General features: G+C 49.9%; 1 protein-coding gene across 1 annotated transcript in view; it reads left to right on the top strand.

Annotated features, from left to right (window-relative positions):
• LOC143292139 (tumor necrosis factor receptor superfamily member 16-like) overlaps nucleotides 1–13,704 on the top strand; it is a 60,072-nt gene extending 46,368 nt beyond the window's left edge. Inside the window, exons 3-5 of the mRNA XM_076602326.1 lie at nucleotides 7,805–8,257; nucleotides 10,036–10,158; nucleotides 12,637–13,704. Coding sequence (XP_076458441.1) covers nucleotides 7,805–8,257; nucleotides 10,036–10,158; nucleotides 12,637–12,914 — 854 coding nt within the window. The 3' untranslated portion in view covers nucleotides 12,915–13,704. The remainder of the gene's footprint in view (nucleotides 1–7,804; nucleotides 8,258–10,035; nucleotides 10,159–12,636) is intronic.
• The last annotated feature ends 7,568 nt before the right edge of the window (nucleotides 13,705–21,272 follow it).

The following is a 21,272-nucleotide window of genomic DNA, read 5'->3' as shown; positions in this document are numbered from 1 at the left end:
CCTTCTCTCTCCTCTCTATCTCCCTCCCCCCTCTCTCTTCTCTCTTTCTATCCCCCCTCTCTCTTCTCTCTATCTCCCTCCCCCCCTCTCTTCTCTCCTTCTATCCCCCCTCTCTCTTCTCTCTTTCTACCCCCCTTTCTCTCTCTTTTTCTATCCCCCCTCTCTTTTCTCTCTATCTCCTCCCCTCTCTCTCTCTCCTCTCTTTCCATCTCCCCCCTCTCTCCCTCTCCTCCGATCAATTGCCTGCCAAGTCATATACAATGTATGAAGGGGGTGGAGGAAGAGGAGGAAAAGGAGCGTATGGCTGTATGTAGGTGTATGAGGGGAGGGGGGGGGTGTAGGGGGGGGGGGGTGTTGGATGGCTGGGGTGGGGTGATGAAGAAGGCAACAAGACTCATATAGTTAGCAAAGTACCGGGCGGCCCCTCGCAGTCGGCTCTGCACAGAAGCGCTCTGGCAGACCCCAATGGCAGGAGACCAAAGAGAGAGGGTGCCGTTTGAAGCAGCGAGCCATAAAACTCGTTGGCTCTCTAGCGCGACGACCCGGCACCCTGTGTGTGTGTGTGTGTGTGTGTGTGTGTGTGTGTGTGTGTGTGTGTGTGTGTGTGTGTGTGTGCCTCACTTTCTGTCTGTGTGTCTCTCTCGTATCTATCCGTTTATCTGTCTCCATATCTGTGTGTATCTCTTTCTGTGTGTATCTCTCTCTGTGTTTCTCTCTGTCTGTCTGTCTGTGACTCAATCTCTGTATCTCTCTCTCACTCTCTGTTTTCGTCTCTGTCTCTGTCTTCTCTCTCTCATGCGTGCGTGCGTGCGTGCGTGCGTGCGTGTGTGTGTGTGTGTGTGTGTGTGTGTGTGTGTGTGTGTGTTCCGTTTCTCTCTCTCTGTCCGTCTTTCTCTACTCTGTCTCTCCCTGTTTCACCAGTTCATACAAAATAGTGACAAAATCGGTCATGCATCACGTATCGTAATTCTCTTGCTTGCTGTGTGTATGCGTATATATATATATATATATATTTTTATTTTTTATTTTATTTTTTTTATTCCTTGTGTGGTATGTCACAAATCATGTGTCGAATGTGAACCCCCATTTAAAGTGAGTTGTGACCTATTGACTGAAATAGTGTCAGTGTCAGTTTCCGTGTCTTCGCGTGTTTCAACTCTTTTCACGCTTTTAGTTGCATTTCTTATCCGCTCTCTCTCTCTCTCTCTCTCTCTCTCTCTCTCTCTCTCATTCTCTTTCTGTCTCTCTCTCTCTTGATATCTGATTTCCTTGCTGTATACTTTTTATGGGTGGGGGTTGGGGGGGGGGGAGGAGACAGAGAGGAGAGAGGGAGGGGGAACAAAAATAGATATATGAAAGTCCTATTACCCCTCATGAAGGATGGTGCATATTTATGGTCCATTAAGTTTGTTCGTGGGATTGGCTATGCCCCCTTGGTTGGATCGTGTGTGTGTGTGTGTGTGTGTGTGTGTGTGTGAATTTTAGGGAGGTGCTTGCGTGCGAATGTTATGTACATGTGTATGTGTTGCGTGCGTGCGTGCGTGCGTGTGTGTGTGTGTGTGAGAGGGAGAGAGAGCGAGCGAGCGAGCAAACACTGGGAATAAGTGCCTTTAATATAAAGAGACTTAGAGGGGGGACAGACAAAAAGACTTAGACAAAGAAAGAGACAGAGACACAGAGAGATAGAGACAGACAGACAGCGATAGTGACAGACAGAGAGAAACAGAGACACAGACAGACAGACGGTGATGATGGTGATGATGATGGTGATGGTGATGATGATATTCACACCAAGATATCATGACGGGGGTAAACTAAGTGCATAGGAGTCACCGTCAGTACACACACACGCACGCACACGCACAAACACAAACACACACACAGACACAAACACACACAGACACACAGACACACACATACACACACAGACTCACACACACACAGACTCACACACACACACACACACACACACACACACACACACACACACACACACACACACACACACACACACACACACACACACACACACACACACACACACACACACACACACCCTATGTACATATTGAGAAATGTGGAGGGAGAGAGAGAGGGGGGCGGAGGGGAAGGGGCGAGGGGTAGCCATTGAGAGAGAGAGAGAGAGAGAGAGAGACGGACGGACGGACGGACGGAGCGAACGATCACACGCATTTCCACAGATTACCCAACAGCTGCGCGCTGCAGACTTTTAATGGAAACGCACATGACCGGTAACATGAACTGAACTTCCTTAGTTTTCAACATTTAAAATCATTCATTTATTGTGAGCGAGAAATATGAGTTTTGGTGCACTTTTGATTCCGTAGCTTTCAGCTCCAAGCGGTACGGTCAAGATAGAGATTGTGAGTGTGGGAAGACGAGCGATATCAATTCACTTGCACTTCACCCCACTCCAGATACACTCGTGCAACCTATGCGCGCGCACGCACGCACGCGCGCACACACATGCACGTACAAAAACACATGCACGCACACACACACGCACGCGCGTGCACGCGCACACACACACAAAGAAAACATTGTGCCAAGATCTGCCCTCGTTAATTAAAATTGATTAATTAAACTTGGAGCGGAATTACGGTGGAGATGAGCGAATCAAACGTGCACTGTGTGTGTGTGTGTGTGTGTGTGTGTGTGTGTGTGTAGGTATGTGTGGGTTGTGTATGTGTGTGTGCTGAACGTTTCTCAGTGCTCGTCTGCGAATAGCAGAGAGAGGAAACAAGTTGAAAGACACCGGCAGTTCTGGATTTCATTTTTCACGTTTATTTGTTGGGGTGTGGGGGGGGGGGGGGGAAAGACAGCCTGTACCCCTTTAACCCATCATCAACATCCAGGGACTCGAACCTTCGGACTTCTGAGTACCCTGTGGGGTGGAGGCTCGAGGGGATCAGAGAGGTCCGGGTGGCTTGCTCCCGTATCGCCGGTTCTTTGATCCAGCCGACACCCTTTACAATAGCCCTCTGGGGATGTTGACTCAGTCCTGTTCCGTTTCGCCTTGCCTGGTCCACCTCTCTCTCTCTCTCTCTATCTCCTTTTCTCACGTTCTCTTTATATCTTATGATGGAGTCTCCCGTCGGACCGACGGATGAGTAGGCAGGCAGGCTTATCTGTCGGTGTGTGTCCTCATATGGGAGAAGAGGCCGATTCTGGATGCGCAGCACTTCCCACAGGTGTTGCAAGGGAAAACGTCTCCGGAAGATGAGCCCTGCTTCCTTCGCTCACGCTTCTCCTTAATGGCTAGCGTTCTCTTGTTTTCAAACGTCTTTATGCCACTAGAGCACAGCATCCTCCAGCGACAGCGGTCAGGGGCATCAGGTTCCCATATCTTATAGTGTTACACAAACCCCACAAATCCTCCATATTAAAACTACGTCTCGTCCGCTCCGCTGTTCTTCTGATACTCTTCTTTTTCGTCGTCTTCTTCTTCCTTTTCGTTCGTGGGCTGCAACTCCCACGTTCACTCGTATGTACACGAGCGGGCTTTTTACGTGTATGGCCGTTTTTACCCCGCCATATAGGCAGCCATACTCCGTTTTCGGGGGTGTGCATGTCGGGTATGTTCTTGTTTCCATAACCCGCCAAACGCTGACATGGATTGCAGGATATCTAACGTGCGTTTTTGATCTTGTGCTTGCCGTGTTCACACGAAGGGGGTTACATATTTGACGTGGGAAATCGGAAAAATCACCGCCCTTTACCCACCAGGCGCCGTTACCGAGATTCGAACCCGGGACCCTCGGATTGAAAGTCCAACGCTTTAACCAATGGGCTATTGCGCCTGTCTTTCTGATACTCGACTTCTCAGGGTATCTCTTGTTGGAACTAAGACCTACGGACATAGATCTTTTTTTTTTTTTTTTTTTTTTTTGTCTGTCTTTTTTTCCAACCCCCAAAGACGTGGAATGGATTCCCAGGCCACGCCCAACTCCCCTTTTTTAAAACCTGTCCTTCAAAAACGGCACAGGTCCGAGTAGCCTATTCCCGTTTTGCCTACTCGGCTTTGATTGTGTCGTGACCCCCCCCCCCAATGGTCTTTGAGTGGTGGTCTGGGTGTTTGTCTTTCTGGTGATACGATGAACTGAAGTCGCATGTGCGGCTTGCACTTAGTGCGCGTAAAATAACTCGGAGAAGCCCTTCTGCAAGCTTTGCTCCCTCTCCCTCCCTCTCTATGCCTTCCTCTCTCGCTCTCCTCGCCACTCGTTCAATATCCTCTCTCTCTTCTTCCATCTCTCTTTCCGTACCCCCCTCTCTCTCACCCCCTCCTCTCTTTTTACCTTCCCCCCCTCTCTCTCTCCTCACTCCCTCGTCTCTCTTGCTCTCTCTTTTTACCTCCCCCCTCTTTCTCTCTCACCTCCTCTTTCTCCTACCACGCCCTCTCTTTTTTGTTTACCTTCCTCTTTCTCTCTCCTCACCCCTCCTCTCTCTCTCTACCTTTCTCTCTCGCTCTCGTTACCACCCTTTCTATATCTCTTCTCTCTTCCTCCAGTTCTCTCTTTCCTTACCCCCTCCTCTCTCTCTCTCCTCACCCCCTCCTCTCTCTCCCTCCTCACCCCCTCCTCTCTCTCCCCTCACCCCCTCTTCTCTCTCTCTCTCCTTACCCCCTCCCCTCTCTCTCTCCTTCCTCACCCCCTCCTCTCTCTCTCTCCTTACCCCTCCTCTCTCTCTCTACCTTCCTCTCTCGCTCTCCTTACCACCCTTTCTATATCTCCTCTCTTCCTCCAATTCTCTTTCCTTACCCCCTCCTCTCTCTCCCTCCTCACCCCCTCCTCTCTCTCCCCTCACCCCCTCTTCTCTCTCTCTTTCTCCTTACCCCCTCCCCTCTCCTTCCTCACCCCCTCCTCTCTCTCTCTCTCTCTCCTTACCCCCTCCCCTCTCTCTCTCCTTCCTCACCCCCTCCTCTCTCTCTCTCTCCTTACCCCTCCTCTCTCTCTCTACCTTCCTCTCTCGCTCTCCTTACCACCCTTTCTATATCTCCTCTCTTCCTCCAATTCTCTTTCCTCACCCCCTCCTCTCCCTCTCTCTCATCCCTTACCACGTTCTATCGCTCTCCTTACCTCGGGGCTCTTTCTATATCATGTCTCTTCTATCTCCCTCTCTCTTTCCTTACCCTATCCTCTCTCTCTCTCTGAGCCCCTCCTTGTAAAAGCCCAACTCACCCTTTTTTGCTCGACGCCTGAGGAGCAATAAAAGGGGAGATTATTATAACACGTGTGTTTTGAGTGCCTTCCCATCTACATCAAACGCCCGCCAGATGGCGATGATAGGCCCCAGGGTCAAAGGTCGCCAGGTCCAAAAAAAAGCGGAGGCTCCTGGAGACTTGGTGGCTACTGACATGACAAAGTCTGTGTGAAACCGTGAGCTTGGGGAAAAGTGTGCACAGGTATATAGTATGAATCTGACGGCGGGAAGAGAAAGGAGCTATTCTTCATTCATCTCACTGGTAATTTGATTTGATTTGCTGGTTTCGTCTTGAAGTCCTTATGCAAACTGCCCCCCCCCCGCCCCCTCCCAACCCTCACCCTACTTGGATAAAGAAAAATAAGCCTGCTCGTAGTTTTCTTTGAAGTCTCAGAAACAGAGGGTTTCGCTAAAGCCAACAAGGCTCGCTTTTGAATGTATTATTCTCCTCCCAAGGACAACCCTAGCCAACTCTTTCTCCTGTTCGGCGTGTGGCCACTAGATTCTGTCACGTTTCTCTCATCCGCCCCGCTCCCAGTTGGTTTTATCCGAGAGATGAGTCAGTAATCCATATATATATAACGTTTAATCAGTCACTGGATTGATGTCGTTTATGATGTGTGTGTGTGTGTGGGTGTGCGCGTGTGCGTGTGGTCGTGCGCGCGCGTGTGTGTGTGTGATCATGTGTGTGTGTGTGTGAGCTGCGAGTAAGTCTGAGGTTAATTGTAGTGCCCCTTTTAATTATTGTCTTTTATCATGCTCCATTTTTGTTGGTTTGTCTTCAGAGAGGCTCTTTTAAGTACAGATGGTATCCAGGAGCCAGCTGCATTGCTCGGACGGAAGAGCCCGGTATGGTCGTAACCCGCTACTAACTGTGTGTAGTATGGAACTGACCAGTGGCGTAGTTCGGTCAACGTAGGCATTTTGTCACGTGTAACTGTCAAAACGTTAGAACCAAGCAATGCAGCTGGCAGCTGGACATTCTCCATTCTGAAGGATCTTCTCTTTTCTATCGCTGAGGCCTTTTCCAGTATTTTTTCGTCGTTTCTTCTTTTCTTAATATTTTTCTGCCGCGCTAGTCCGTTCACCTACATTTCATTTTATTCCCAAGAAAGTATCAGTGTTGCGAGATAATTGTGTCATTCTTCTGGATTTATGATTGTCCATTCTCTGAATACGATGTATGTTATGTTCTTGATAATATTAGATTGTATCTTCGATTCTATTGCATTGCATTGTATTGTATCATGTTATACCATACTATATTATATTCTATCAAATTTACAAATGTATTATTTAGGGAGCGCCGGAATAGTTCAGACTTGTGACCCATTGTTCACCAGTGATTAGGGTTCGAAGCCCCATTTCGGTATGGTGTTGTGTCCTTGGGAAAGACACTTTACCTCGATTTTCCTTACTCCACCCAGGTGTGAACAGCTACTGACACACATATCTTGGGTTGGGGCATACGGGTTAAAAGGGCAGAAGGGAGTTGGGGGGGAGGGGGGGGGGAGGGGGGCGGGGGGGGGGGGGGGGGGGGGGGATGGGGTCCCTGCCTTGCTTTCACATGCCGAACCCTGGACGCAGCGGATAGGAATTAACTGTCGTGAAAGGCTAAGGGACCTTTAACATCTACAAGACCGAGAAGTATGTCAGTCTAGCCTGCAGCCTGAGAGAATCTGGCTTCCAAGCCAAAGTCCTCGCCATAGAGATTGGTGCAAGAGGGTTTGTGGGCGCAACTGCCTACAGCCTCATGAAACAGCTGTCGATTTCTGGCAGAAAGAGGACATGGACTCTCAAGGCAATGGCAGAAGCAGCAGAAAAAAGTTCCAGCTGGATCTGGTCGAGGAGGAATGAAAGTAAAGTTCATAAGGATTAAAGTTCCCCTCTCAAACTAGGCGCACGATGGCTCAGTGGTTAAAACGTCTGCCAGAAAAAAGGTGACTCAGTTCTGAAGTGGCGACCACCCTGGAGGCACGGGTTTGAACCTGTTGAGGACCAGGAAAAAAAAAAACAAGAAAAAAAGAAAAGGTGACAATACAAGGGCATTCAGGAGTCATGACCTGGGTGCGGCCCAGTCCCCTTAGAGTGTAAGGAGTTAAGGACCGAAACACTTGACTGAGGGGGGCTTCTTCTCTAAGACCATGTACTGTTCAGCTCTCCCTAGAGTTTCTGATCACTTGCATGACATTATGGATCAATACTCGGCTTATATCAGAGATGGACTGAAGCTTCCAGTTTGGCCAACAGCAAAGTGAGGACTGTATGATCAATGGTTTCTCCAATGTAATTGGGAATTAACTTACAGCTTAGCCATTTGCGAAGGACTGTGGCTCTCAAACTAGGAGGCAAAATTGCACTGACTCATAGGGCTGCAGCCTTGGGGGCTAGTTGTTCTTTGAAGACTATCCCGACGCGGACTGCCCTAAAACTCTCTTGCTCGAGAGAGCGGGGATGTAACTGAGGCAAGACGCTCTCCCATTGTGATCAAATTATAGCCCAGACAGTTGAGACAGCAGTTTCATTACATTATAATTATCATACGTACATTTCCACCCTCCGTCCTCTCTGTGTGTGTCCTCAGTCAAGGACATTCCACCCATGTACCGCTTCAACGGCAACACCGGAGGCGGAGGTCACCGCCACGACCTTGACCTTGCCGAAGGTCGCCTCAACACCAACGGCGACGACTCCGACGACCTCCACGAGCGAGGACAGAGACGACCAGGGGGGGGAGGAGGGAGGAAGGGATCTGACGGCGAGGGTGGCATCGATGTGATTCCTCTGTACTGCGCCGCCTTGGGGGCCGTGGTGGTGGGTCTTCTGGCCTACGTGGCTTTCGTGCACTATCGGCGCATGCGCGACAAGCGGCTGTCACGTGAGCCTCACGAGGACGTGGAGTACTCCAAGGCGCTGGCAGGGGGCGCTGACAGCGGTGTCTTTGTGGACGGCGATCACCACCACCAGCATCATCACCAGCACCATCACCAGCATCACCATCATCAGCAGCCGCAGCAGCAGGGACGGTATCAGAGTGGTATGTATGAGTGGGGTGTGGGGTGTGGGGGAAGGGTGTGTGTGTGTGTGTGTGTGTGTGTGTGTGTGTGTGTGTGTGTTGATCCTCAGTTTTACATCTTTCCTCGTTTACCTCTTCAGTGCCAGGCATCATTTTGACTTGTGCTTCCTAGTTGCCTTGCCAGGCGGTTTTGAGTTGCGGAGGGTGATGAGTGATATCAGAATCAGAAAAAAAGAAGGGCTGGGGAGGGGGGTGGAGGGGGAGAAGAGAGTGTGAGAAGAGGCACTTTGTGTGTGTGTGTGTGTGTGTGTGTGTGTGTGTGTGTGTGTAGGTTTCAACTGGTGATGGTTAGAATGTATAGGTTAGTCTTACTTGTATTTGTATTGGCCTCGTAAATGTCGCTGTTTGAATCAAACATCACTTTGTGTCTTTGCATCCGTCTGGTTTCCAGTAGTAACTGTTGCACGTTGACTAAATAGACCAAAGTCTCATGACTGACCAAGTCTCAAGAGTAAATAGACCAAAGTCTCATGACTTCAGACTGACCTTTTGTCCACACACGGGTACAGGAAATCACTGTTCGTGCGTGTGTTGCTCTTTGGTTTCCAGCGGAGATAACGATACAAGAAGTCTTACATGCAACGAGTACATTGACCTCCTAACCGTTGCTGTTTCAAGACTACAGATGAGTACAGTTTCAGCGAGGCGTCAGTGCGTTCGGACAAATCCATACACACTACACGTATCTGCTAGATAGATGCCTGACAAGCAGCATAGACCAACGTGCTTAGTTAGGCCTCGAGAGCATGCGTATCTATTTGTGTACCCATCAGAGAAGGCCAATACTTGGCTAAAAACAGATTGACATAAGCTGACAGTTGGGCCAACAGCCCAACGGTTTCTCTATTGCAATGGGAAGTCCTTTACTCATTCCTCTTGGCCAAGGCTGTCGACACCATCTTGTCACGTTTTATGCTCTGCCTCGTCTTGCGTTTTTGGGGGGCTTTATTTAAGCGTGTTCGTGTGGCCTGTTTTGTCGTGTGCGACTTGTTTTCATATTTTTTTTCTACATGTGTTACATGTGCGTCTCTGTGTGGTCAACAGCAAAGCGAGAGCTGTATGATCAATGCTTTCTCCATTGCAGTGGGAAGTCATTTCCAGCTTAGTCTTTTGTGAAGGACTATGACTCTGAACCTAGAATACAAGATTGCATTGTCTCTTAGTGCTGCAGCCATTGGGAGCGAGTTGGACTTTGGGAACCATCCTAACGCCGAGAGTGGGGATGTAACTTGGGCAAGACACTCTCCACCATAGTCCAGTTCTAGCCCAGATAGTCGGGATAGCAGTTGCCTCCTCTGCTGTTCTGATGGTCACAGTCGGACACAACTGACCATAATACTACTACTTCTTCGCTCGTGAGCTGCAACTCCCAGGTTCACTTGTATCTACGCGAGTGGGCTTTTACCCCGCCATGTAGGCAGCCACACTCCGTTTTCGGGAGTGTGCATGCTGGGTATGTTCTTGTTTCCATAACCCACCGAACACCGACATGGATTGCAGGATCTTTGACGTGCGTATTTGATCTTCTGCTTGCGTATACATACACGAAAGGGGTTCAGGCACTAGCAGGTCTGCACGTACGTTCACCTGGGAGATCGGGGGAAAATCTCCACCCTTTACCCACCAGGTGCCGTTACCGAGATTCGAACCCAGGACCCTCAGATTAGAAGTCCAACGCTTTAACCACTCGGCTATAATTGCGCCCCACTGTCCATCATGCAAGCCGTGCTGTGTTCCAGCGGTGATGACGTGCGCCACCAGAATAAGGGACCTGCCCCAGGCCAAGAGGAAGGAGCTGGAGAGGATCTGCACTGCGGGCAGCCGGGGCCCTCACGACTGGAAGGGGCTGGCGAGAGAGCTGGGTGAGTTATGGGAGGCCAGGGTTTGATTCCAAGTTGTTGGTTTTTGTTGTTTTTTTTTTCAATTCGCCTTCCTTGGACGATTACGAACTCGAACTGCTGTAGTAGAGAAAAGTAGAAACAGAGAGAGACAGATGGAGGAGGGGGAGGGAGGGAGAGAGTGAGAGAGGGTGAGGGAGAGGGAGGGAGAGAGAGAGGGATATATATATATATATATATATATATATATATATACACAGGAAGACAGACAGGCATACATATACAAGTAAATACTCGGGGGGAGAGGGAGGGAGAGAGAGAGGCTGGAAAGAGAGAGGGGGAAAGAAACAGTGTGTATGAGAGAGAGAGAGAGAGAGAGAGAGAGAGAGAGAGAGAGAGAGAGAGAGAATGTGTATATGAGAGAGAGAGATGGGGAGACAGAGATAGAGAGAGAGGGGGAGAGAAAGAGGTGGACCCTTTACAGGTGAGATGGCTTGCAGGTAATCAAAGGTTAAAACTCCATAGAATTCTTCAGCCATCGGGGCAGTGAATCGAAAATCCACCGTGTCCATGGCTCGGCATAGGAAGGCGGGGCCCAGTGCTCTCCTTCCGCTCTTTAACTCAACCTTCCCCGACCCAAGTCAGGTGCTCGTTGTTACGCGGGTTGAGTGAGGAGAGATCCGAATAAAACGCCTTTCCTATGGGTATGCCTGCGGCCTCGAACCCTGATCACCGGATCAGAAGTGCAACCCCCCAGTCGATTGTGCCACGGAACCGTTCATACTGTTATAATTATCTGTTGAATCTTTATAGCTGTGTATTCCAGCGACACCTTCACAAGGCCAAGACCCCAACAAGCGCTAATCAACTTCACCTCAAGGGCGGAAAAGGCAATAACTGGTCGCTCAACTCAGTATATATATATATATATATATATATCTCATTATGTATTCAGTGAATACGTTTGATATTGATGAAATGATAATTATGAGGGGGAAGGGGGTGGTGGGGTAATTTTCTCGTGGGAAAACGTGGCGGATTTGTGGGCAAGGCAGGGGAACAGGATAGATGTACCGTGAAGGTGTTTGCTGTTTACATGATGCGCGTGTTTAATATAAATGTTTATTGATTATTCCTTGGTTTATCTATTTTAATTCAACCTTTGTTTATCTATTTTATTTTAGGGCTTATCAGTGTAGGTAATCTTAGTTTTTTTGTATATTGATTGTTGATCTAATTATCTATTATCTATTTAATTTTATATTATAATTATTTAAAAAAAAATTATCGTTTATTTATTAATTTGTTGACTTATACATCCTTTATTTATCTATCTATCTATCTATTATGTTTAGTCATGATCCGATGCGGAATTCGAACCGTAGGACACTCGTTTCCAAGTCGGGTGCAGTATCTCTGGGCCGTGGCTTTCCCATCGTTACATGGGTTCGGTGAAAAAACAAAACAGTGTTGCAAATAACCAGGAAGTGTGACCCATTGCCCAAAAACAGTGCAGATATTCTAAGAATGTCATATCGTGACACACTTTACTTTTTCAATCATCAACTTGATTAGTTTTTAATTTTTTTTTTTATGATGGGCCTCCAAAACCTCTTTTTTCACGTATTTCTTTTTTTCTTCTTATCTCTGCTTCCCCCCTCCACCCCACCCCCACCCCCTTCGTTTTTTTATTTTTATTTTTTATTTTATTTTTGGTGGAGCCTTCATCCTCCTTTTATTTTCTCGCGTCTTCATTGTGATCACTGACAGGTTACAACAGCAAAATCGCAGCGGAAAAACAGTAACCCATTCGCACAACAGTGCAGTCATTCTGATAATTCTTTTTTGCTTCACTCAAAAAACCCCCAACTAGTTCAGTTATTAACTTGTTGGGTTTTTTTTCTCTCTCATCCTTATAGGTTATGTAACGCAGCACAAATCCCAGCAGCAAAGTTGTAAGCCATTGCACAATAGTGCAGGCATTCTGATAATTTTAATCGTTACACTCTAACTATAGTTAAGTTATTAACTTTTTTCTTTTGTTTCATCCTTACAGGTTACAACAGCAGCAACATCGTAAGCCATTTGCACACGTCAAACAAAATCTTCGTCTCTTGTTAAATCCCCACAGCTTTCAACAGCAGCAAAATCCCAGCAACAAAAATCATATGCCACGCACAATAGTGCAGAAAGACTAATAATCCTTCATCTCTACAGTTTATAAATTTTCAACCGACAAATAATCTTTCTCTCTTTTTAAATCCTTACATGTCACAACAGCAGCAAAGTTTTCAATCGTCAACCAAAATTTTTGTCTCATTTTCACAGGTTACAACAGCAGCAAAGTTTTCAATCGCCAACCAAAATCTTTGTCTCATTTTCACAGGTTACAACAGCAGCAAAGTTTTCAATCGCCAACCAAAATCTTTGTCTCATTTTCACAGGTTACAACAGCAGCAAAGTTTTCAATCGCCAACCAAAATCTCTGTCTCATTTTTACAGGTTACAACAGCAGCAAAATCGCCACCTTCGAGTCGCGCTGCGGCGCGGGTGGTGGTGGAGGAGGAGGTGGTGGTGGCGGAAGCGGAAGTCAACGTGATGCTGGCGCACCTTACCGGCAGGTGCTGCAGGAGTGGGGCCGCCTAGAGGGCGCCACGGTGGCGGCCCTGCTGCGCGCGCTGCGGAACTGCGGGCGTCAGGACGTGGCCAAATTCCTGCAGGCTGAGTGTGCGGAGCAGCTGCAGCCACTGACGGCCACCCTGCCGCAGAACGTCGTATAGTGACCATACCCCGGGTACCAACCCCTCCTACCCCGGGTGCGTGGTGAAACAGCAACTTCACGATGTGGCAAAGTGCTCCTGACGACATGGTATGCGACTACCCCCAGAACGTGCTAAAGAGACCCCTAAAGGGACCCCCATGGCACGGCACGGCATACGACCCCAGAACGTGGTAAAAGTCCCCGACAACTTGGTGAAAAGCAACTCCCATATCCTTATCGTGGTACCGTGCCCACCTGGACGTAGTGTACGACCCCAGAACGTGGTAAAGAACCCCCCCCCCCCCCCCCCAGAGCGTGGTAAAGAAAAGTGGTTTCCAGAACGCGATACAACCCCCAGGACGTGGTAAAGAGACCCCCACAACGTGACAGTGTCCGTCTCTCCCCCCACAACTTGCTGAAAAGCGACTTCCATAACCTACCGCGCCCCACCACCCAAGGTACAGTGTCCTTGTCTCAGTCCCACAACTTGGTGAATAGCGACTCCATATTTTATTTTATTTATTTTTTTTTTTTTTTCTCAAGGCCTAACTAAGCGCGTTGGGTTACGCTGCTGGCAGATGTGGTGTAGCGTATATGGATTTGACCGAACGCAGTGACACCTCCTTGAGCTACTGACTCCATAACATGGCACAGTGCCCCATAGAACGTGGTGTTTGTGTGGTATAGCGACCCCTGAACGTGGAAAAAGTTCCCCCCTCCCACCCCGTTGGCCCCACACCAAACGTGGTATGGTGCCCTTCCCCCCTCAGAACGTTTTATAATCCCTCCCCAACCTCTAGAACGTGGTATAGTACCCCCCCTCAACCTCTAGAACGTGGTATAGTACCCCCCTCAGAACGTTTTATAATCCCTCCCCAGCCTCTAGAACGTGGTATAGTACCCCCCCTCAGAACGTTTTATAATCCCTCCCCAACCTCTAGAACGTGGTATAGTACCCCCCCTCAGAACGTTTTATAATCCCTCCCCACTCCGCAGACGTGGAATTGTCACACCCCCCACCCACATACCCTTCCCTTCCTTCACCCGAACGTGGTCCAATCTTTGAAAAACAAAGGAACGGAAATGAGAAGGTTGCCGAAAATTGTCCCAGCAATACTTTGTGGTGGCAGCAGCGTTTCTTTTGGCTTGGAACTTTCCGCCCACTGACCATTCACAGCCATGAAGACCTGATGGAAGAGATATCCCATCTACGAAGCCTCGATGGGTCTTGGCGTCGGTCACTTTGCTGGAGATGGTCTGGGGAGATAAGGGGAGAGTGTGGAAAGCCGAGATGACGACGATGGCGAGTGGGTACGAGATAGGGTCTGACGTGTGGTGTGATGACACTGACCAGGACAGGAGCTCTCTCTCCAGGTGGAGGAGGAGAAGGAGGAGGAGGAGAGGAGGGAGAAGGGAGATACAATCTACGGATCGCAGCCATCTCTCCACGCCAGGCCCGGCCTTTTTCTCAAAGTCTGAGCATCGTGGTGGGTTTGTGCTAAGGTCACGCATCTGCTTTTTTTTTTTTTTTTTTTTGAAGATGTGGTGTACTTCATATGGATCGGTCCACACGCATTGCATCCACCATGGAACTGAAACTTTCGCTGAACATACCGAGTCGTTTTTCATCCCATACGCAGAATGAACGTACCCTGAATCCAGAACTGCACCCCTCGGACAGAAGTGCGGGGGGTAGGGGTGGGGGGGGAGAGAGGGGTTGGGTGGTAAGAGAGGGCTGAAGGAGGGGGGGGAGGGGTGGGTTGAGAGAGCACTGAAGGAGGGGGGAGGGGGTGGGGGGTGGTGGTGAGAGGACTGAAGGAGGGGGTGGGGGGGGGTGAGAGGACTGAAGGAGGGGATGGGGGGGGAGAGAGGACTGAGGGAGGGGTGGGGGGTGAGAGGACTGAAGGAGGGGGTGGGGGGTGAGGGGGAGAGAGGACTGAAGGTGGGGGTGGGGGGAGAGAGGACTGAAGGAGGGGGGTGAGAGAGGACTGAAGAAGGGGGTGGGGGGGAGGGGGTGACAGAGGACTGAAGGAGGGGGAGGGGGGGTGAGAGAGGACTGAAGGAGGGGGTTGGGGTGAGAGGGGGAGTCCTCTCTCCCCCCCCACCCCCTCCCCCCCCCTTCATTCCTCTCTCACCACCCACCCCCTCCCCTCCCTTCAGTCCTCTCTCCCCCCCCCCCTCAGGACTGAAGGAGGGGGGAGGGGGTGGGGAGTGAGAGAGGACTGAGGGTGGGGGTGGAGAGAGGACTGAGGGAGGGGGGTGGGGGTGGAGAGAGGACTGAAGGAGGGGGTGGATGGGGTGAGAGGACTGAGGGAGGGTGGGGGGTGGGGGTGAGAGAGGACTGAAGGAGAGGGGGAGTCCTCTCTCCCCCCCCTTCAGTCCTCTCTCCCCCCCTCAGGACTGAAAGGGGGGGGGGGGCGAGAGGACTGAAGGAGGGGGGGGGGGAGGGGGGGCGAGAGGACTGAAGGAGGGGATGGGGGGGGAGGGGGGGAGAGAGGACTGAAGGAGGGGATAGGGGGTGAGGGGGTGGGGGGGTGAGAGGGGGAGTGGAGGTGAGAGAGGACTGAAGGAGGGGGTGGGGGGTGAGAGAGGACTGGGGGGGGGGGGGTGAGAGAGGACTGAAGGAGGGGGTGGGTGGGGGTGAGAGGGGGAGTCCTCTCTCCCCCCCACCCCCTCCCCCCACTTCAGTCCTCTCTCACCCCCCACCCCCTCCCGTCCTCTCTCCCCCCTTCAGTCCTCTCTCCCCCCCCCCCTCAGGACTGAAGGAGGGGTGAGGGGGTGGGGGGTGAGAGAGGACTGAAGGAGGGGGTGGGTGGGGGAGTCCTCTCTCCCCCCCCACCCCGCCCCCTTCAGTCCTCTCTCTCCCCCCTTCAGTCCTCTCTCACCCCCTCAGGACTGGGGGTGGGGGTGAGAGAGGACTGAAGGTGGGGGGGGGGGGGGGGTGAGAGAGGACTGAAGGAGGGGGTGGGGGGGGGAGGGGGAGTCCTCTCACCCCCCTCCCCCCCCCAGAGGACTGAAGGAGGGGGTGGGAGGGCGTGAGAGGGGGAGTCCTCTCTCACCCCCCACCCCCTCCCTTCAGTCCTCTCTCACCCCCCCCCCTCAGGACTGAGGGAGGGGGTGGGGGTGAGAGAGGACTGAAGGAGGGGGTGAGAGAGGACTGAAGGAGGGGGAGGGGGGTGAGAGAGGACTGAAGGAGGGGGAGGGGGGTGAGAGAGGACTGAAGGAGGGGATGGGGGGGGGGGAGGGGGTGAGAGAGGACTGAAGGAGGGGGTGGTGAGAGGGGGAGGACTGAAGGAGTGGGAGGGGGGGGAGAGGACTGAAGGTGGGGGTGAGAGAGGACTGGGGGGGGGGGGGGGGGTGAGAGAGGACTGAAGGAGGGGGTGGGGGTGAGAGGGGGAGTCCTCTCTCCCCCCCACCCCCTTCCCCCCCTTCAGTCCTCTCTCACCCCCCACCCCCTCCCGTCCTCTCTCCCCCCCCCCCCTCAGGACTGAAGGAGGGTGAGGGGGTGGGGGGGTGAGAGAGGACGGAGGGAGGGGGGGGTGGGGGTGAGAGAGGACTGGAGGGGGGGGGGGGGTGAGAGAGGACTGAAGGAGGGGGAGGGGGTGAGAGAGGACTGGGGGGGGGGGGGTGAGAGAGGACTGAAGGAGGGGGAGGGGGTGGGGGTGGACTGAAGGAGGGGGAGGGGGGTGAGAGGACTGAAGGAGGGGGAGGGGGGTGGGAGAGGACAGGGGGAGGGTGAGGGTGAGAGGACTGAAGGTGGGGAGAGGACTGAAGGGGGGGGGTGAGGGGGTGGGGGGTGGGGGGTGAGAGAGGACTGAGGGAGGGGGTGGGGTGAGAGAGGACTGAAGGAGGGGGGGGGGGTGAGAGGGGAGTCCTCTCTCACTCCCCACCCCCTCCCTTCAGTCCTCTCTCCCCCCCTCCCCCCATCAGTCCTCTCTCACCCCCTCCTTCAGTCTTGAGGGGGGGGGGGGGTGAGAGAGGACTGAGGGAGGGGGTGGGTGGGGTGAGAGAGGGGTGGGGGTGAGAGAGGACTGAAGGAGGGGGAGGAGGGGGTGGGGGGGTGAGAGGACTGAAGGGGGGGAGAGAGGAGTGAAGGAGGGGGAGGAGGGGGTGGGGGTGAGAGGTGGAGTCCTCTCTCATCCCCCACCCCCTCCTTCAGGACTGAAGGAGGGGGAAGGGTGGAGGTGAGAGGACTTTAGGGTGGGGGTGGAGAGAGGACTGAAGGAGGGGGTGGGTGGGGTGAGAGAGGACTGGGGGAGGGGGTGGGGGGTGGAGAGAGGACTGAGGGAGGGGGTGGGGGTGGAGAGAGGACTGAAGGAGGGGGTGGGTGGGGTGAGAGAGGACTGGGGGTGGGGGTGAGAGAGGACTGAAGGAGGGGGAGTCCTCTCTCACCCCCCACCCCGTCCACCGCCTTCAGTCCTCTCTCCCCCCTTCAGTCCTCTCACCCCCCACCCCCTCTCCCCCCTTCAGTCCTCTCCCCCCACTTCAGTCCTCTCTCACCCCCTCAGGACTGAAGGAGGGGGGAGGGGGTGGGGGGTGAGAGAGGACTGGGGGAGGGGGTGGGGGTGAGAGTGAGAGAGGACTGAAGGAGGGGGAGGGGGTGAGAGAGGACTGAAGGAGGGTGGGGGGGGGGGGGGGAAGAGAGAGGACTGAAGGAGGGGATGCGGGGTGCATTCGTTTGATTTAGAAGTCTGTGTCGTTCATAAATCGGTGTCCCAACAGATTTGTGAGAGACACAGAATCACCGAGTCCGTATGATACTGGAGTAGAAACGTTTTGAGAACTTTGGGTTGGGGGGGGGGGGGGGAAGAGAGAGAGAGAGACAGACCGTGTGAATTTATGGCGGTTTTCAGAATTTGCTTCTTATAATATCTCTGTTGCATTTCTCCTTCTGTTACCTTGCTTATTTTGAAACAAGAACAGGCCATAATGCAAAAGTGGGAAAAAAAAATCGTTAACACTGTACTTACCAATTGGTGAATAACACACTCGTTGGAGGGAATGCAGACTATGTGATGAAGTGTATGGTTGTGTGTCGGTTTTATTTGTACAAGTATATAATCACGATTATCGTCCTTACTTAATTTATGTCATTGAAATGGGACTTGTATGATAATATTTGGATGAAGTTATATGGTTTTATAAGTATGATTATGTATGACAGTATGATTACATCATTCGGTGAGGTGTCCCTTTTTTTCCATTTTACTTTTGTTTAGCACGTGCGGTAGATAGTGTAATAGCGTGTCTCCCTCTCTTCATACTCCCACCACTAACCAACCTTTTTTTTTTTGGTCTCCATCCCGTTTGTGTGTGCGTGCTTGTTTGCATTCTCATTTTCCATGGAAGGAACAGAGAAAAACAAACCAGAGATTATAATCTGTAGGTCTGGCAGATGTGGTGTAGCGTATATGGATTTGCCGCGACGCCTCCTTGAGCAACTGAAAACTTTAGTTTAAAACACTTAAACAATCCACGAACATTTGTCACTCAATGGGTTTAAGTATATAAAAGCCGTACTACGCAAAGATATCAGTTTAACTGGAAGCTAACCCATACACCCAACAATCACAGCGACAAAGGATACGGGTCCGCCAGCTCAAACGGTGTAAGGGACATAACTTTGAAAATTGGTTTTCATCCCGGGCCGAGAAGAGTTACGAGGATTGCCGGGGGGGGGATGGACAGACAGAGAGAAAGAGAGATGCTTCATTAGCTTAGTATTGCTATTTATCATCTATTCTTTTCACGAATAATATTTCGTGGTAGAAATTACGTCATGCGTGTATTTATCTATTACTTTTAGTATGTGTATAAACCTTTTCCCCCGTGTGTGTGTGTGCGCGGCACTGATCGTGGTTCATCTTGATTGTGTCTGAGTTTCATTGTCATTCATTTCAATAAAATGAGAATGATCAACGTTGTGCATATTCTCTACTTATTGTACACTCCAGTGTCTATGTAATTATTATCTATGCTCTGTGCCATTATCTGATCCGTTATCTCGATCAATACATCGTAGCCTGAGTGGTGGTCTAAAGACTGAATGGTTTTTCCTCTTCTTGTGTGATATATACATGCCACATTTTAGGGATCTGACATTATGAACGTAAATAATTCTAACGTATGTATTTTTTTAGTGTGTGTGTGTGTGTCGGGGGTATGTGAATATGATTATGCGTTTGTACCAGTGTGTGTGCGCGCGCGCGCATGTGTTGTGTGTCTGTGCGAGTGTGTGCTCGCTCGCTCGGATGTGAATAATTATGATCGTGCGTATGTAATCAGTGCTTGTCAGTGTGTATGTGCGTGCGTGCGTGCATGCGCGAGGTTGAGCACGAATGTGTGCGTAAATTGTATTGGTCTATGCATTACTGAGACGTGGTCTGTGTACAGATTCTGCGCCTGCTGTTGAAGAATGCACTGTGCTTTCTTTTTCTTGGCTATAATTGTAAGACAAGTGGACTCTTATGATTCTATTATATTATGTCTGTTATGTTTTGCATTGTGCCTGGAGTTCTTTTACTATTACTTAAGAATAATTATTTTCTTTCTTATTTGCTTGTACATACCCATGTGAGACAGTTGAAGATTTCAATTATGTTGATGAAGTTGGATTTCTTCGTGTGTTTTCTTGTATGTTGTGCGGTGCGGTGCGGTGCGGTGCGGTGCGGTGCGAGAGAGAGAGAGTGCGTGCGTGTGTGAGTACATCACTCTCTCTGTCTCACTGTGTTAGACACACACACGCTCTCGTACATGTATGATAGTCGGTCGTTTCAGACTATGACCATCAGAACATTGGGATGGTTCCCAAAGGCCAACTCGCCAACACTAACTGCAGCACTAAGAGCCAGTGCAGTCTTGCGTCCTTGTTTGAGAGTCACAGTCCATCACAAAAGACTAACCTGTAAATGACTCCCCACTACAGTGGAGAAACCATTGATCATATAGCTCTCGCTCAACTGTTGGCCCAACTGTAAGCTTAAGCTTATGTCAATGTGTGATATAAGCTGAGCGCTGGGCCCGTTCATACATGCAGACAGACAGATACACACACAGAGAACTACTGGCGCAAACAGCCACACACACACAATCTACACACATGCACGCGCTCGTGCATGCACACAAAAAGACACACACACACACACGAACATGTACACGCACGCACGCACACGCACGCACGCACGCACACACACACACACACACACTGAGGCAAAAAAAACCCCAACATTTCACAAGAAGCATTTGCATATTTATAATAAAAAAACAACAATAATATTTACAACTGAGCTTGTGATACATGACTATGGCGAATTACTGGGAGAGAGTGTGAGAGCGAAGGCGAAAGAGGTAGACAAAAAGACAGACAGAGAGATAGAAAGAAGCAGATGAAGACAGACAGACAGACAAGACAGGGAGAGAACAGGTACGGAATAATGTGATTTAGATTTTCCAACTTTCCAATTAAATTCTTTATTAAGACTGGAGTTTTTAATAATAATGATGATGTTAAGACTGGAGTTTTTAATAATAATGATGATGATAATAATAATAATAATAATAAAGATAACAATGATAATAATAATATATAACACATTATCTTGTTCGCTGTTGCCAGAATAAACATTACATTTTTTTTTTTTTACACAGGCACAAGTATTTAATTGACCAGAAATAAAAAGGATTAAGTGAAGATATCAGTATGTCCGAGACAGAGAGAGAGAATGAAAAATAGAGAAGGAGAGACAGAGACAGAGAGAGAGAATGAAAAATAGAGAAGGAGAGACAGAGACAGAGAGAGAGAATGAAAAATAGAGAAGGAGAGACAGAGACAGAGAGAGGGTTAGAGAGAGAAAAAAACCATGTGATATTTCACAACAAAAAACAAAAAAGGAAGAAAAAAAAAGAAGATAATATCACGAATAAAACTAATCAAAAACATGTCAATGAAGGATATATATTAAATCATACAACTCCCATGCTTTTGTTTAAACAACAACAACAAAGTAATAAAAGTAATCAAAAACTCGGCAACAATTAGTTAATGAAACTCTTCCAACATTTCAAACAGGAAGAATAAAAAAAAAAAAAAAAAAAAAAAAAAAAAGAAAGAAGAAAACGACAAGGCTAATGCATTCCACGCTCCTCGAATCTTTGGCAAGAACAAGCCTAACAAGTGTATGATTTGTTTGTTTGTTGTCTTGTTTAAAAAAAGACGACGACGACGACGACGAAGAAGAAGAAAACAGAAACAGTTCTAAGAGGGGGAACAACTCTTACGTCTGACGGCCGACATAATTATGGAAAAACATTGTAGACATTGTATAGGTGTAATGAGGATAAAAAACCCCAAACAGAACAAAATAAGAAAGAAAAGAAG

This window comes from Babylonia areolata, chromosome 18 (assembly GCF_041734735.1).
Source record: "Babylonia areolata isolate BAREFJ2019XMU chromosome 18, ASM4173473v1, whole genome shotgun sequence".
Taxonomy (NCBI): Eukaryota; Metazoa; Mollusca; class Gastropoda; order Neogastropoda; family Buccinidae; genus Babylonia; species Babylonia areolata.
This window is presented reverse-complemented; position numbering and strand designations above follow the sequence as displayed.